This window comes from Strix aluco, chromosome 3 (assembly GCF_031877795.1).
Source record: "Strix aluco isolate bStrAlu1 chromosome 3, bStrAlu1.hap1, whole genome shotgun sequence".
Taxonomy (NCBI): Eukaryota; Metazoa; Chordata; class Aves; order Strigiformes; family Strigidae; genus Strix; species Strix aluco.
Genome location: NC_133933.1, coordinates 21,876,013 through 21,893,283, shown reverse-complemented (window position 1 = coordinate 21,893,283; position 17,271 = coordinate 21,876,013). Strand labels below are relative to the sequence as shown.

The 17,271-nt window shown below is 50.0% G+C and overlaps 2 protein-coding genes across 7 annotated transcripts in view; both read right to left on the bottom strand.

Annotated features, from left to right (window-relative positions):
* Positions 1 to 838: 838 nt before the first annotated feature.
* Positions 839 to 11,762, bottom strand: LOC141920636 (WD repeat-containing protein 91-like). Of its 5 annotated transcripts, none has more exons than XM_074817723.1 (6): positions 11,566 to 11,762; positions 9,633 to 9,812; positions 7,961 to 8,167; positions 7,283 to 7,366; positions 1,794 to 1,859; positions 839 to 897 (listed from the first exon to the last, which is right to left on the bottom strand). In XM_074817723.1, the coding sequence occupies exons 1-5, from the start codon at positions 11,686 to 11,688 to the stop codon at positions 1,836 to 1,838; spliced, it is 618 nt and encodes a 205-aa protein (XP_074673824.1). In that variant the 5' UTR covers positions 11,689 to 11,762; the 3' UTR covers positions 839 to 897; positions 1,794 to 1,835. The 5 variants fall into 5 exon arrangements, with proteins under 5 accessions (XP_074673824.1, XP_074673823.1, XP_074673822.1 ...); XM_074817722.1 differs by lacking the exon at positions 839 to 897 and adding an exon at positions 906 to 1,173; XM_074817721.1 differs by lacking the exons at positions 839 to 897; positions 1,794 to 1,859 and adding an exon at positions 5,727 to 5,806.
* Positions 11,763 to 15,749: 3,987 nt separating this feature from the next.
* The window catches only part of LOC141920632 (uncharacterized), a 29,937-nt gene continuing 28,415 nt past the window's right edge, over positions 15,750 to 17,271 (bottom strand). For both annotated transcript variants that reach the window (XM_074817710.1, XM_074817711.1), the window contains exon 13: positions 15,750 to 16,319. The gene's annotated coding sequence lies outside the window, so the exon portion shown is untranslated. The remainder of the gene's footprint in view (positions 16,320 to 17,271) is intronic.

Sequence of the window (17,271 nt, the reverse complement as noted above, 5' to 3'; positions counted from 1 at the left end):
AACCTCTTCCCATCCTTCACACATCCCAAGAACTACCATGAATCAAAGAGTCAGCAACAAAACCAGCCCCAAACATCTGCAGATTCGTCTTGACAGAAATCTTCCCACTCATGAAAAAACAGCTTTGTAATAAGCATATGGCCTCAAAAGCAGAGTGGAAAACCCTTCAAAACACAAAGCAGGAGTGGAGCCACTCATGAAATTAGACTGGTTGATCAGAAACACTGATCGGTCTGTGCAGGGAGCACCAAAGGCCTGAAAGAATGAATCTGTCAAGTCACTGATATCGTTTAAAACAGCTGGGATTTTAGAAGACAAGACAGTAGCCACATTAAAAAAACAAAAATGAGGATAAAAAATTAAAAGATAGGCACCCCAGTGGGTCCAGAAACAGCCAGGTTTGCGTGTCAGTGGCCATCAGCACAAACACCTGAGTTTCAAGGCTTGGCAGCGCAGGACAGACCCATCCAACCCGGAGCTGTCAGCCTCACGGCAGAGCTTTTGTTTCCCATTACCAGGTCTGTTATAGGAGCAGCTCAAGAGGGTGCAGGTTTGATTTGAGCAGACTCTCTCTGACAAGGATGAAAACAAGGACCCGAGTACCCCATTTGTGACTTCCTCTCACATTGAAAAGTCTTCCTAGTGCACCCTGGCACCTGATCTCATTAAAAAGGAAGAGGGGAAACAGATGGAAACAAAAAGCAGCTGTCAGCTGCCAACCACTGACCCCATCCGACTCCATCCCTCTCCCCACTGCGGCAGCACCACAGCTGGCTGCTCCTGGAAGGACAACAACAAGGCCAGCAGGAGACAAGGAGGATTTCAGGTGGGCAATAAACAGCAGGAGCAGATGAAGTCTTGGTAAATAAGAGCTCCTTTTGTCAGGAAGGAATTCATCTGCAATCAGGAAAGTCAACACGTGAGGACTGTGCCACGTCCAGGACCATCCTGTCCCCGCAAACAGTGAGGCCTGGTGTGCTGGCTGGAACAGACACGATGTCTCAAGCCTCCCCAGCATGTCTCTGCCTCCAGGCACCAGCAAACCCAGCAGCAAAGTCCCAGTACATGAGCTGGGATCCCCGGCAGGGCCTGCAGGAATCACACTCCTATCTCACAGCCTCTAGTTCAGATATTCAAGCATTCTAGGAAGCCTCAGCAGACCCAGGTGATGTCCTGTAAGCAAGAGCATAAGAGAAGGTACGTATATCCACCATCCTTCCTTTCAAGGTGTTTGCTTCATTCCTATCCCCAGAGCATACCCCGTGGGCTCCACCACAGAGACAGTCCTGACACTTTCCCTTACAAAACTGCACAGGGACTCCCACGACAAGCACCCACAGAGAATAGACCTTCTCCATTTCCTTAACCAACCCAGAACTTTTTCCTCTTTCCTATAGATAGACAAAATAAAAAATCCCCTCCATGCCAGAGGCAGCACATACGATGGACCAAGGGTGACACTGAAGGTCACAAATTTGCACTCATCTAATTACAGCTCTGCCAGGGACCAAGCAAGGTGTTTGATCTCACAGACACTCAACTTTCCTACCTGCCAGGCAAGTCCAGCAATACAGATTTGGGAAAAGGAAAAGTCACAAGGGCTAGCAAACAACTCACATTCAACACGGTGCTGTGAATGCTATGGAGAGGCTTATCTATCCTCTCTCTGTAATTAGCCTCTCTGAGCAGCCTAGTGTTTTTCACAACATACAGAATAAACTTTCTTAGTAGAAAATGGTATCTTTTACCAGACTAACTTGACGGGAATAGAAAGTTTTACTGACAAACCTTACCTTCTCCATACCCTTACAGCATGTTGGCTAGATCAGCACTCCTTAAAATATGTTCCTACAGCAGTCCTGAAAGGCAGGGAAAAAAGCATCTCAGCTTTGCAGATAGAACTGCAATGCAGATGATACTGCACAGGAGAATTAAGGTATAAGTTTATTATGCATCAGCTTTTCTCCAGCAACTGCCTACAGGCAGGGTCCTGTCCCACAGAAGACACAAGGTGTCATACTCCCCATTTGCTGTGGGCTTCGATGCCCGGCACATCTGCAGTCAGGTTACAGCTGCCTGCCTCCCGACTTGGCCACCCACCTAAAAACCTTGAAGAGGGAAATGGAAGAGCACCGGGCATCCAGCTGGTGCCTTCAGCCCTCAGCATTCTCTATGTCTTTAGAAAAACAGAGCAGGGCAAGCAAAATCATGTGGGAGACATCGGCCTGTCAGCCTTGCACAGCCTCTGAATCAACAGCTAGGCTTTGATGAGAAACAGGCCTTGGGAGAAAGATAAGAAACTGCCGAGTTGTGCCAAGGTGGCAGGGAAAAACAACGGACAGCTGCAGCACTGAACTGGGAAAAGTTACCGCCGCGTGAACAGCGCGTGAACGAGAAGGTGATTGGTCTGCACAGCGCGTGTTAGAGTGGTCTGATGCTGATAGGAGAAAAAGTAGATAGCTGCCTAATTGCTGATTTGCTAATTATGAAGTAAGAGCTTTAACCAGAGCAGAAGTATGTACTATTAGAAAAATAAACGGCTTTGCTTGATATAACTCTCATACGAGTTGTGCAGGTCCAATATCCTCCCGCAACAAACGCTGCCCCTGATGTCCCAGGACGGAGCGCAGAAGACACCGCAGGAGGATCCCCGATTGGAGGTACTGTCTACAGCGGGGCTGTGGCAGGGAGGTAGGAGAACAGTTGATCGACGGAAAATCACCCGGGAGAGGTGATCAATCGGGGGCAGCATGGGGCAGAACATGTCTGCAGAGGAGACGGCCACTGTCAGACTCCTGCTGCATATACTCTCTAAGAGTAACTTCTCTAACACGAAACTTCTGTACAAAGGTTACTTAAATGGTGCAGAAACAACAGCTATACTGCCGATACCCTCACATAAGCTGTCCTGCCCTCCCCAATATTCAAAGTAGTTCAGGAGGTACATGTCCAATATAGTTGATTAATATTTTGGGGGTGGGAGGGTAGAGGACATGAAAGAATTATCAGGCATACACACAGGCAAAAAATGTGCTGAAAGACATATGATACCAATGTATTTTGAGCTTGACCAGGGATACACTTTTAAAAGATAATTGTTTGTTGTAAGAAGTCATTATCACTTGCAAACTACCAATTTATTCTTTGGAGAATTCAGTTGGCTTGAACTGAATTGGTGAGCATCCCTTCCCATCTGGGGAAGGCAGGACAGCTGCTGGGGATGTCCCTTCGCATCAGGGGAAGGCAGGAGCTCGATGGAAGCCAGGCCCTCTCCTCCCCTCTCCCTCGGGGCTCAGTACAGAAGAGATGGCACCTCTTCACAAGGGGCAGTGGCAGGGGATGGGAAAGAAGGGCCCACACAACCTTGACCATCAACCAAACAACTGCTTATTGGTGGGAGATGTTGCAGGTGAGCCTGCGGGAAGTCCACAGAGTTTGTTCTCGGTTAAACAGGGCTTTCCCCTTGTGAACCTGGCTTGGCTATGACCAATGATGGCACTGTCTCTCAAATGTTTTTCAATAACTCCGAGAACAACCTCCACATGATGTTACCTGGCACTGAAGTGAGACTGATAATTTGAAACAATACATTCGTAGGGTTCAACGCCTTTGTTATGATAATTTTACTCCATTGAAAAAAAAAAGTAGTATCAAGTTATTGATGTTAAAAAACGTAAGGCATCGCCAAAGCACGAAGGTGGGCACAGAAATGGAAAGTTTCCGAAAAAGAGCCTCCTACTAAAAGGCAGAGGCCAGGAGAGGTAACAGGAGTGCAGATGCAGTCGCCTAAGTGCCAAATAAGAGAGGATTTTTATTCTGTTGTTGTTTATTGAGGTGGATCCACCTCCATGGGCTCGACACCATCCTCTGGCGCGCCGCCACGCCTGGGCAGCTGGTAGGAAGCCAGTGGATCCACCTCCATGGGCTGCACGCTGTCCTTTGGTGCACTGTCACGCCTGGGCAGCTGGTAGGGAACCGGTGGATCCAGCTCCATGGGCTCCACGCCATTGTTTGGTGCGCTGTCACGCCTGGGCCTCACACCATGTCTCAGCAGATAGTCACAGTGGGGCCCCATGCTGTTCCCCCATGTGTCCACAGCTGTGTGATGGCCAACGCGGGTTGCATGAGAGCAGACAGTGGTTCTCATGGCACGAAGGCTGGTGTTCCTCCTCCTCCTCCACTGAAGGTCCTCTTTCAGACTCCTGGGAGGTGCCTTCCTCTTTGGTGGTGGTGGGAAGCTTCCCTCTGCTGCCACTGACAAAGGTGGGCGGCCACCTGCCTCACTGCTCTGGTTGCTCCCTGACAGGCACACACGCTTGGGCCCCACGCTGTTCTCCGGTGGGCCTGCATCCAGGTGCCGCTTGCCGCCAGCACGAGTAGCGGGGTCGATCACACCCGTGGCATGAGGGGTGATGATGCTCCTCCTCCACTGCCACTGCTTCCTCATCCAGGGAGGTTGTGGGACGCAGCTCTGTGCTGCCCCTGACAAAGGTGGGCGGCCACCTGCCTCGCTGCTCTGGTTGCTCCCTGACAGGCACACACGCTTGGGCCCCACGCTGTTCTCCGGTGGGCCTGCATCCAGGTGCCGCTTGCTGCCAGCGCGAGTAGCGGGGTCGATCACATCCGTGGCACGAGGGGTGATGATGCTCCTCCTCCACTGCCACTGCCTCCTCATCCAGGGAGGTTGCGGGACGCGGCTCTGTGCTGCCCCTGACAAAGGTGGGCGGCTACCTCCTTCGCTGCTCTGGCTGCTCCCTGGCAGGCACACATGCTTGGGCCCCACGCCATACCCTGGTGGGCCTGCAGCCAGGTGCCGCTTGCTGTCAGTGCGAGTAGCAGGGTCGATCGCACCTGTGGCATGAGGGATGATGATGTTCCTCCTCCACTGCCACTGCCTCCTCATCCAGGGAGGTTGCGGGACACAGCTCTGTGCTGCCCCCGACAAAGGTGGGCAGCCATCTGCCTGGCTGCTCCAGCTGCTCACTGGCAGGTACACACGTTTGGGCCCCACGCCATACCCTGGTGGGCCTGCAGCCAGGTGCCACTTGCTGTCAGTGCGAGTAGCGGGGTCGATCGCACCCGTAGCACGAGGGGTGATGATGTTCCTCCTCCACTGCCACTGCCTCCTCATCCAGGGAGGTTGCGGGATGCGGCTCTGACGCAAAGGTGGGCAGCCATCTGCCTCGCTGAACACACTCCCCCACTGACTGCCCTCCTTCAGGCTCCTGGCAGGTGCCTCCCTCTTTGGCGGCGGTGGGATCGGTCTCTGTGCCGTCCCACGCAAAGGTGGGCAGCCATCTGCCTTGCTGCTCTGGCTCCTCTCCTGTCCAAGCATGCTTGGCTTCTGAGAGCCTGTAAGCTCGGCAACTGGTGGGCCAGCTGCAGGGTCCCTGTTTTTATAGGGCCCCGTGAGGTGGCTGGTGACAGAAGCCATTGTGATGTCAATTGTGACGGTGGCCAATGGGTGTGGCCAACTGTGGCGGGGCTGGGCATGGCAGGCCTGTGGCCCGAGAGATGCCCAAATGTGGGAGAAGGTGAGCCGGCAGGGCGCACTGAAGCCAGTGCCATCAGGTCACCCTGAAATCCAACTCCACACCCTGCCCAGCTCTCTCCCAAGCACGACAGTGAGATTTATCTCCATATTATGAAGAAAGAGACAGTTTTCTTTTTCCCCCTTAGCAGAGAGGAACCTCAGGATGCAGCTTTCTTGACAGCTGTGGTTTATGCTTGGGACTCTTGTTCACATGAAGAGTTCTTCAGGCTTTTCTGTTTCCATACATTCATTTTTCAGATATAATTCTTTTTCCTTTTATCACAATGTTTAAGTAAAGAAATTACAAGAAAATGGAGCTTTAGAAATCCAGCTTGTTATTCATGTATTTGCATTGTTTCAACAGTGAAATCAGAATCACTACTTAATTTCAAGTAGCATCGAATTCGGTATTTATCCACACCAATTTTTAAAATTGTATTCTATAGGTAGCTGCTTCCTTTTCTGACCAGTTCTCCAAAAAGGAAAGTCAAGTTTTACCTCTGCCTATTTGCCACAGAACGCTTATCCAGTCTGTAAGTGACATCAATCAACATACCACAAACAAAATCAGCTTTGACTAAAAGTACAGAATACAAAATCGGAGGAAATAAAAGAGCTCTCTTTCAAAACGTGCCTTATCCTGTTGTCCCAATTCACGGACCATCTTTGCAGAGCCCTCCTGTCAAAGTCTACCTAATCTACTGACTCCATACAGTACACAGTGACAAACCTCGCTTTTCTTTTGGAAAAAAACCTCCTTTTTGAAACCAATTATTCTATTTTACTTCAACATTTTTAGGACAAATTAACAGTGTTGATCAGCTACCAAAACAGTTGAAACGGAGCACCACATACCACATAGTATTTTGTAACACAGGAGGTAAGGCACAAAACTTACTTTACTGAAGTATTCATACAGAGAGCTTTTACTTGGTGTGTTTGAGGAAGCGAAACTAAAGTCCTGCTTACATGAATAAGGCTTCCCACTTGTATGTGATCATCCACATGTGATCTGTAGTTTAGAAAGTTCTTAAACTGTCGATTTCCCAAATCTCTCTAATAGGAAGTTACACTGGGAAAGGACCAACCCATGTTATATATTCTTACACCCTCTCTCTATGCATCTGCTGCTGATACTGTCAAAAACAAGACATGGAGCTGCGTGTCATTTTGTCTGAACCAGTCAGCCCTTCTTACAGTTTACTGTAAGGTCTAGAGTTGGGAAACACAACATTCACAACATTTCCATTAGTCGATCTAAATTGCTTTAAGTGCACTTCAACCACGGTGAAGCGGCCATTTCAGAAGTAACAGTTTCTGCTTCTTTGCCAGAAGTTATTGCCCATTTCTATTACTCCATCAGGTAAAATTTGGAAGTGACTAAACACTATTCACAAGTTTCCACACAAAGTCAGCCATATATGCCCTTAACCTGTCACTAGTTTCAGCTTGTCTTGACTTTGCAGTGCAGCAGGAAAGGATTTTGCACAGTATCCAGCCACCTATCAGATAGCACAGGGAGAGGGACAGTCACCTCCAGCAAAGGCACAGTAATACCCTGAACAGGCATTTGACAATATCATCACAACCCTAAGTTTGCTGGAGACAGTTAAAGGACTTACAGAAGAATCTGCATCGGAATAAATGCACTGAACTGAACAGTTACAATTTTCTTGAATGGATGGAACCAATTTTAAAAAACTCACAGCCTCATACAGTCAGCAATTAAAGAGTGACTTCAGTTCTGACCTTATGCCGCAAAGATTCATTTTCTTCTTGTATGAGACTGCTCCTGAGACATTCAGCTTCAAAGTTCAAAATGACTGGAACTGGTGAAGAATGTTAAAGAAAACCAAGGCAAGAACTCGTATGCACCTGGCTTAATTCTAAAAGCCAGCACTCCACACCGGCCATTTGCCTGAAAGCTGTGCAGTCCATATTACCAGCAAGAAGCCTGTGCGAGGCCAGAAGGCTAGTAACAGCTTAGTTACCTAAGCCAACTTTGTACTTGCTTTGTCCTTTACTGTTGCACAAACTATTTCACATGAGTTTTGCAAGGATTTTTAGATTCTTCCTTTTTACATGTCAGAAGTGGAGGACAGGACAGGTTATGTTACTGCATTAGTGTACACTGAAGAAACAGTTCAGAATGAGATCTGCACAAGATTTCTAGTCACTAGTATAGGGATGAGTTCAGCATTAGCAACAACCACCATCGTTTGTGCCCAGGGAATATAACACATCATCAGATACTTGAACAATAACTATTCCAACATCCTCTGGTAAACACCAGCTTCCTATTAAGTCTTGGCCCTAAGCAACCACCTGAAAGCAGCAAGTTCTGTAATACTATATTCCTGGCACCGCTGTTAATAGTAAGCATAACAGGGCAAGGGAGATTTAACTATTAGTTGCCAAAAGGATATGCATGCCCTGAAATAAGACGCTCAGGAAGTTGTGCAGAGACACAATAATCGTATCTGTCCACTGGCGTGAGAAATAGGTGGCAAAGGTGGGGTTGGAGTCTGGGGCAGGGAGGAAGAGCAGGACAAACCAATCTTTCCACTCCGCCTGGTTCTGGAGCTCGGAAGCCTGCTTGAGGAAAAACTCCTGTGCCTTGTCATTGCGGCAGGTCTGAAACACAGCAAGAACAGGGCTCACACTTCCATTAATGCCACCACACGGGTTCTAGGAATATTCGCTCTGTGTTATTAACGTACTAACAACTACTTTCACCACCCAACAGAGCAAGTGGTTAGAGTTAACAGATTCATCAGAGCAAAAAAATCTCAAATACACTAGGAGAAGCTCACAAAGGCACTTAACACGACCTTCTTTCTAGTCATCACCACAGTCTTGTTTAAAGGCTGAGGCAACTTGAACTAATCACTTACACTGATTTCCAGCTAAACCAGTGTAGTTTGTGCACTGACCCAAGACATGAGCATTCATACACAGGACCAAAGTATACTTCAAATTACTCAAGTCTACAGCAGATGTGACTTTCCTGTCTGAATCAGGTGGAAACGTTTTCAGGCTATATCTCAGGGTAAGCAATGGGCAAAACAAAACATGAAAAAAATGCACTCGCAGAAGTGTGCATTAGATTTTGACTCCTCCACTAACACCCATCATTAAAGATTTTCAGTCAGAGAATGGAATCAAGGAGGAAACATTGCTTCTAAATGGTAAGAAATGAAACATGAATTCCTGACAGGTATTGTCTGCTTGCCAAAGCCCACCCTGTGTAATACATTCCATTGACTTTCTTAGGGTTTCAACAAGATGTCTGCTCCATTTTAAGCTCATTATTTTCTGTTTTATTTAAAGCAAACAAAAAACATTCATTCATTCATTTTCTCTCCCACATTACCTTGTACAGATTTGAAGCCCACTTCTCCCCTCTTTCATAAACTAAACCTCAGCTCCACCAACTTCAAGCCACCTTGTTTTCTTCTGGACTCTCCAACTCCCTTGATGCTTTAAGAACTGTGGTGCGTGAAGGACTGGCTGAGCCCTGCCAGCAGGTTAGAGTGGAAAGAATACAGACAATCCTGCCTGTTGATCACCAGTACTGCAGTAAGGTCCTTCCTTGCACTGCTGCTGCCTGCTCAATTGTTCCTTATTCTGCACTGGAGCAGCTGACTACCACTACCTACATACAGGTGCTTGAGGCTTTCTTCTGTCAGTTTCTTCAATTTAGGAAGAGTGCTCTGAGCACTGCTCTTGTCCTCCTCTGTTCTCATGGCAGTGCCCCATGAGGAGATCTTTACAAACCTTGTGATCTCTCCCAGTATCCAGGTTACTAACACAGGCTGAGCTAGCAGCACAACCATCCTGAGTGAGACCTACCTTCATGTCCAAGTGTGAATACCTTGCTCCCAGTTAACTGTACTTCCTCTCACCTGAGCTTCCTATCCTGATTACAATCTTGTCATGTGAGTCTGCATCAAACTCCTTACTACACTCCTGATACATGACACACAAATTGCTTGTCCCTTACCCACCAGGCCTGTCAGAGGCTCACAAGGGTATTTTATTGTTCTGGTTTCAGAGACCAGGATCTTTTCAAAACAGAAGCCTAAAAATCAAACACTACCTGAACAGCATGGACGAGGTAGTATCGGAATAAGCTGGTCTTCAGTCTGTTCACTGTTGGCCTGTACACATCCTCCAGACAGCTGAAAAGGCGTTGGTCCAGATAACTCCAGTAATCCCTCAGGGCAGGCAGATCATAGCTCTGAACAAACTGCTGCAGCTGGTCCACTATCTTATCCACCTAAAGAGGGCAAACCAGGGAAGACTGCAGTCACATGAGGGCTCTTCCGGCACAAGAGACTTTCTGTAACTTAATGCTGAGAAGCTTTAACTGCACAAACAAGACTACAATCCAGCACTTACGCGTTAGCTATTTTCCTAATCCTGGAAACACTCTGCGTTTTGTATTAGCATTCTCCCACTCTGCGGCACCTTTCAAATAAAAAAAGAAAGAAACATGAAAGCACATAGATTTTGACAAAAAGATCACATTTTGTTAAACACAGTTGGTGGGGGTTTTTTGCAAGTAAGCAAAACTTTCCACTTCTTTTAAAAGAAGTCAGGTGATAATGAAGAAACAGGAACAATGTGATTAACTGTTGAAAACTCAAAGGCAGCATCTGGAAAATAGTATTATTTTTAAACTGAAAGGAAAAAACTGTAGCCAACAGAAAGAGAAAGAAAGACCCATTGTACTGCAATTTTTGAAGTACCTTTATCTTTAATAACATCATTTACTAACAAGACAGGCATAAAAGTTTGCAACAGATTTTTTTTTGTCATTATGCCTCTTTGAAAGTAATTTCTGCAATATGAATAAGGCAGAGTAGTGGTGTGGGAATAGAACTTTAGTTCAGTGATTTCTGATGGACAAGACAAGCATCAAGAAAAAAAAAAATCTACACTCTACACAAAACCCAACTACCAAAGTTGTTTGAATATGTGGTTTGATCCTCCCTCATCAGTTAATGTCTTAGGACATCACCCATCCTCTAACTCTGTGGTTTCCTACAGATATAGGCAATAGAAGTCTGTGACCCCAGTAGAGTCCCTCCTTGGACAACATAATTAAATCAACTGTTTGCTGACCTCTAAACATTAGCAAAGTGCTTATGTTTTAAAAATAAAAGCAACATGCCTTAGGAGTGATAAAGGAGTGGTTACACTGCTGGTTGAAGAAAAATCTGACCGTTCAAAACACTACTTCAGTGCCCATAACTGCCGCTACAGGAACAGAAAGCTCGACGGGCTGAAACTGTATTTTCGAGGCTGGCAAATGCTGCACCAACATCCACACATCTAGCAAGGTAGCTGGTGCTTAAGACATCCCAACTAAGGAGTGGAGCTGTAAAGCCACTGGATAAAAAAATCTCACCACCACGCAAATAGATGTCCTCCAGCCGCTGCCCTCTCGTAGACGCATCTTCTCCGTTCCTCTCGGCACGATGCTGAAAGTTCTCTGGTGGTTTACAGGTCGGGCGTAGGGTCAGTAGACGGCGGTTTCGGACAGGCCGAGCAGACCGCCGGGCCGGGAACGGCAGCCGCTGGCTGCGGAGGGAGCCAGGCGAGGGGCTGGAGCCCGTCGCCCACCGCTGCTGCCCTACGCTAACGCCGCTTCGGAGCCAAGCGGGAGGAAAGCCTTCGCCCGGCCAATACCCCCGCGCCGGGAGGCTGCGCCTACACAAACGGCGGCAGGGCCGGGCGGCGGCCCCCGCCACCGGGATGCGGGGGGTCCCGCCTGCTCGGCCGGCCGGACCCCGGCGCCCGACCCAGGGAGGGCGGGGCGAGAGCGGCCGCCCCGGAGACGAGCTGCCCCCGCGAGGAAGCGCAGGGGCTCCAAGAGGTGCCCCGCCGCCACCCAGCTCACTCCCCTCGCCCGGCCCGGGGAGCGGGTGTGCGGAGGGGCGCCCGCGGCCTGCCCGGGGACCGCGTCCTCCCCGGGGGGCACCCGCACCCAGCGCCCCGCCGAGAGGGGGGACACGGCCGCCACCCACCCGGAAGCCCTTCTCCCGGTCCGCCTTGACCTCCGCGTCCAGCTGCTTCAGGGCGGCGGCAAAGCCGCGGAAGAGCAGATACTCCCGCACCAGCTCATCCGTCCGCTCCGCCACCGCCGCCATGGGGGCCCCGCGGCGCTGCCGGCTCCGCCCGCCCACGGGCGGGGAAGGGGGAGCCCGGCCCCGAGCGAAATGGCCCGGCCCAGCGCCGTGGGGACTACAACTCCCAGCATACCTTGCCGCGCCCACCCAGCGCAAGGCACGCCGGGGCTTGTGGTCTCCGCCGTTGCACATGCGCACGGCCGGCCTCACCCCGCCTACTCCCTCCCTGCCGGCGCCTAAAGCCCGCCTTTTTTCCGCTTTCTTATTGGCCGCCGCCGGGCGCTGGCTGCGTCCTGATTGGCCCTCCGCCACATGCGGCTTAGGTATGGGCGCTGGCGGGCAGAAGCGCGGCGGCGGGGCTATGGGAGGGGGCGGGGCGGGGCGGGGCGGGGCGGGGCGAGGCCAGGCCGGGCCGGGCCGGGCCGGGCCGGGCCGGGCCGGGCGGGGCGGGGCTGGACTGGCCCGGGCAGGGTGGGGAGCGATCGGTCGATCCCCGGAGGCGTCCGGTGTGGGCCCCCACGGACTTCCCTGGGCCGGCCTTTCCCCTCCCGGCTGCAGAAGAAACAGTAGGGCCAGGCTGTCCTGCCTCTAGGCAGTACTTGCGGTCGGTAACGGGGCGGGGGGCATCAGTCGGGCGGCCGGGAGGGGCTTCCCCAGGCAGGCACCCAGGGCTCCGTCAGGCCGGCGGGTGGCTGCAGCGGGCCCGACTGGCTGTGGATCTGGCCCTCTCGCACATCTGTATGTCAGGTATCATTGCCTGCTCCGATGTCACAGTTAATGGAGAAAAAAATTCCAATGCTGTGAAAAAGTCTGTCTTTTAGTAACGGCGGTAGGAGCTGAGGAGCCTCAGCACTTCGTGAAGCTGAGCCCTGGATATCCCATGGAAATGAAGCATCAAATCATTGCAGGGAAGTGTGCAGGAGATGGGAGCTTGTTTCAGCTGTGTTTCATGCCATGCAGTTTATCGTTAGTGGTAAATTAGGTTTTAGTACTTAGAGGTACCATCCCTCAAGGCAAAGAGATTTCAACTCCATGACTTCCTATGGAAAAATGAGCTGGAGTGCTCTGCCAGTCACCCAGACATTTCCTTTTTTGTCTGTCCCCTACGCAGGCTGTAAGATTTTTCTTCGCTGACATATTTATTCAGTATAAATTAATGTTGCATTGTAGCTTTTGATGGAGACAGCTGGAGACTGTAGGAAGACAGATGCGAGAGTGAGTCCCAATCCCCTGACACACCTGCAAGAGATAGAACCCTGCGTGGCAAAGCGGCGCTTGTCACAGGCATGCCACCGGGCTACGCTGGCAAGACTCTTAGGCAGCTTGCGGGGAGCTGATTTATCCCAGTCAGACAACTCGGCCTCAAAGGTGCGAAGCAGTGACTATTTCTCTATGCATCGCTACTGTACGTGGGTATGTTTAAATTTAACCAGGTTTATTAGGATGACCACTGTATCTTTACACATGCCAGTGTGTGTCTAATTTCACTGTGTGCAGCTTTCCTGGATCTCTTTTACTTTAAAACTGCCAGCTCAACATAAGCAAATTGTTCACTTTGCAGTCTCTGGGTCATGAGTTTATCATGTGCCTTATGTGCACTTCTCTTACGGGGTTTTTGCAGCCTGTGGCTTTGCAGCTTCTTTATAGTGTTTTGGAAACAAACCAAGGGATCCCATGATGAAATTACCTTGATTTCACTGCATTTTGCTGTGAAATTGGGCTAGTAAGTTTAGGGACAGAAGAAGTTATAGGGGAGGGAGTAATTCATTCAGCCTTATGAGGTGCACTCTATCTTCAAGACACTGGAAAAATAAGTCAGGAAAAAAACAACCACCAGTACTGGTTATTGGTCTCTTCTAAACTAAGAAAATATTTAATCAAAACAAAATTGTTTCTAAAGATGAAATTGACCCAAAATGCTACCAAAAAAGATGGATATTACCATGCTCATGGCAGAGGAATAAACATCAGGAGTTCTTTTATCCTCAACTCTGCCACCAGTTCATTTAGTTAGATTGGTTACTTTCAGTTTTCCAGTTTAAAATGGAGAGGGTAATGACTGTTTAGGACAGGAATTGTCCTTGTAGAGGGAGGCTCTGAACATGCAAACTGTTGCTATCTGGGGCTTGTGCCTGCTGAGCCCTTTACCTCTCATGCAGGTTGAGGTAAGAGTTCAGTTTGACATGTTCTGAACAAGATGCCAATTAAGCTGAAGTCACTGTGATCTCCGAAGCCAAGACTAAACAGGTACTTGTTTTGTCTAGTCTAAGGGGACTATCTTCACATACCAGTTCTTAAAATTGCTTTTTCATAGTATCAGGTGCCCCTTGTGTCACTTTTGGGGGCCGAGGAAGTTCAATATTTTCCAAGAACCTAAATACAGAAGTTCACTTGTAATCCTAGTGCTTAGTGTCTGGCTAAAATATCCGGCGTGAAAGCTTTGCAAGGTATTCATCCTGTCTAAGGCGATTGTGGATCGTCTCACCAATCACATAAATCTTGAAATATTTTTGAGATGTGTATGTTTAAATGCATTTGCCATACGTTCTCAGTTATGTGCGCTATAAATGATGAAAGAGTGATATGCAGCACTGAAGTTATTACAGTTTACATCAGTGTAGCTGAGAGTAGATTACGGCAAAGGCTTCTCCTAGCAAAATTCCCCTAGGAAATGATTAGTAAAGTCTTATGCCTAAAGTTGGTAGACATCCAACAAGACTCCACAGCATCGTATTTCTGGACATGCTCCAAGAAGAGAATGATCCAAACAAGACCGTTTGCTGATGAAAGAAGATCAGAGTTAAGTAGCAAATGTCTATGTGACTGGGTGTTATGTGTATGTATTGCATATCATATACCCAAATATTTATATTCTGTATTTAAGTTTGCTCTGGTATTAGTTCTTTCCCTTTTTCACATGGATAAGGGTAGCTGGTGAAACAATGCAGTTGTTTTCACAGAGACAGCAAGATAACTGAAGGTCAAAGTGAAGGAAAAGTGAAGAAAGCAACCAAGGCATGTTAAAACATGAATCTAGTCAGAGCAGAGAGCAATCAGTTCTGATTTCTTCTTATGTTTAGTATCAGGTTTTGCGTAAGACTAAGAAATCTATCCAGAAGCTGGAGCGAACCTTGGGTTCTTTGCTAAAGATGAAAGGTAACTGTATGCAAGTATTTGCCTTGAACAGAGTGTCTGGGCTTGCTTTTATTTATTTGTTAAATAGAAACAGATAAGTATGTGGCTGAGCCCAATAAAGCCTTAGAGCCAGCTGTGGCTCTAGTTGTAGCAATAAGCAAAGGATAGTGAAAAGTGTCGACCCAAAGCAATGCACCTCAGAAGTCCCTCTCTGACTCTCAGTTGTTCCTACCCCTTCCCCAGCCTAGGTGAGGGAAAGAAGGAAACAAGTAATTCCTGCTGTCCCATGGCAGCAGGCAGTTCAGGCAGTGTCCTTGTCACCCTGCTGCCAATTCACCCATCCTCCCAGATGCTTGGGGCAGCGCTGCGCCTGCAGCAACCTCCACTTACTTAAGATGTGGCTTAAGCAGACACCCAGGAGATGGTGAAATCTTCTAATCAATCACTACACGTACACGAATCACCACACAACACATTAATTCTCATTTTGGGGACAGAGAGACATCTTCTAGATTTTCAGCACATCACTGAACTTCAGAGACCCTTGCCTACTGGTACTCTGCTCGTTACCAATAGCATTGCTTTGGTGTGTGCCTTCTGTGCTCGTTCCCTGAGGAAAAGAAGGGAACCACTTGTGGTGGGTTGATCTCAGCCAGATGCCCGGCAGCCAGAAAAAGCCAGACCTGGGGATGGAACAGCTGATTTCAGCGGCAGCCTTTGAAGCAAGGACAGAGGTGGTCCGGGCCATGGGAAAGGAGACAGGGAGGAGGGGTTGTGGAGACCACCAGAAGGAGACAGAGAAGAGAGGGGGGCACTAAACATCTTAAGTGTAACCACTGCAAACGTAAATTCAAGAACAAACTTCATCTGTTTGTTACTGAGCAGAGATGGAACCAAGGGGTAACATTCCCCAACACAGTGCTGCCCGGATGCTCATAGACACAGGATTTCTTAAAACAAGCCCATTTATTGGATATTTAGATGCAGAGGCTATATGCAGATGCAGAGGCTACATGGAAAGCAGGGACCTGCCTTGTGTTGAGCTCGTCATGGGGCAGAGGAGGAAGCACAGCACGTTCCCCATCAGGTGCTCCCCGGGGATGCAGGAGTGCCTCGCTGGCAGATCTCCCACGGTGCCCAGCTCTGGTGGAAGACGTGCCCGAGGGGTGGTCTCAGGGGCACCAGCTGGAGCTTCCCCGCTCGCTGCTGCTGTCAGAGTCAGCGCTCCTCCACCTGCGCAGCCAGTAGAGCCCAAGGAGCGGGAGCAGGGTTTCGGCAGAGGCCCAAAACCACCAGTGCTGGCAGGCAGCGAGGAGCACGCCTTCCAGAGTGAGGCCGCACAGCTCCTGGCTCCTCTGATCCATCTGCTCCAGCAGCCAGGTCATCTCTTGCCTCTCCTGCTCCTCACTCTGCCACAGGAGGTCTTGTGTGGCCGTGTCCACCCGGTCACCCACTCGCAGAGCATATTGCACGATGCTCAGCACCATCAGGACGCGGGTGATGCCCACAGCCATGGTCTAGAGGAGGAGGGAGAGAAGAGGTCAGTGGGGCTGGGTAGGAGCGAGATGGTGGCTGGGGGAGCAGGGGAGAATATGCAGGGGCCCGGGATGGGTGGGAGAGGGGGTGAGAGAATTTTCAGACAATAAGGGGGAGGGTGGTGAGCACTGCAGGGACAGGGACATATCCCCACAGCCCCCGGGCACTGGCTGTGGCTGGCAGCCCTGGGCACCCCTGCGTCCAGCCCTGAGGTGGCACCTGCCCTGCCCCAGGCGCTCCCCACAGTGGCTGCGCCCTCGCCCCAGCTGTAGAAACCTCCCTCAGGGGCCAGAGCTTTTGCCCTGGCCCTCATCCAGCCCAGCCTTCCCCTCGCCTGCCTCACCGCTGGCCTGAGCCGTACTGCAGCGTGGTGCTGCTGGCTGGCACCCTTGGTGACACCCCTTGGTGACTTCTCTGTAAGAAGTCACAGGCACCAGAGCCCCACGGGAACACCCACCCGTTGGGCCACGGCCACTGCCCCTGGCTCTGCAGTCCCTGCAGCGTGCAAAGCACAACCCCCCTGGCAGGACAGAGCTCCCAGGGCCCCTAAACCTCCCCAGACAGAGCAGCGGGGCAGCACGAGGCTGTCCCTGGCTTGCACAGGGAGCTCCACATCCCCAGCTGAGCCCTGGGGTCGGGCTCCCAGCTCCCCCCATGGCACCAGCACCACCAGCAGCAGCAGGGAGGAGTCTTTGGGGAGAAGTTATTTCTCAGCTGTCACACGTGTGCGTGTAGCACACACACCCACACTTCTGTTACTCCAACCTGCGTTGGATTGTTATACACCCGCATTGCACCCAGAGACTTTTGACTGCCCGGCCTGTCAGGAAATCAGATACCCCCTGATCAGGAGAGTGACGGAGGCCTCTCTGTTAGTGGCCGTATTCCCACTGTCTAGCAAGGGAGAAAAGTAATGTGTGAAAAAAAATCTTT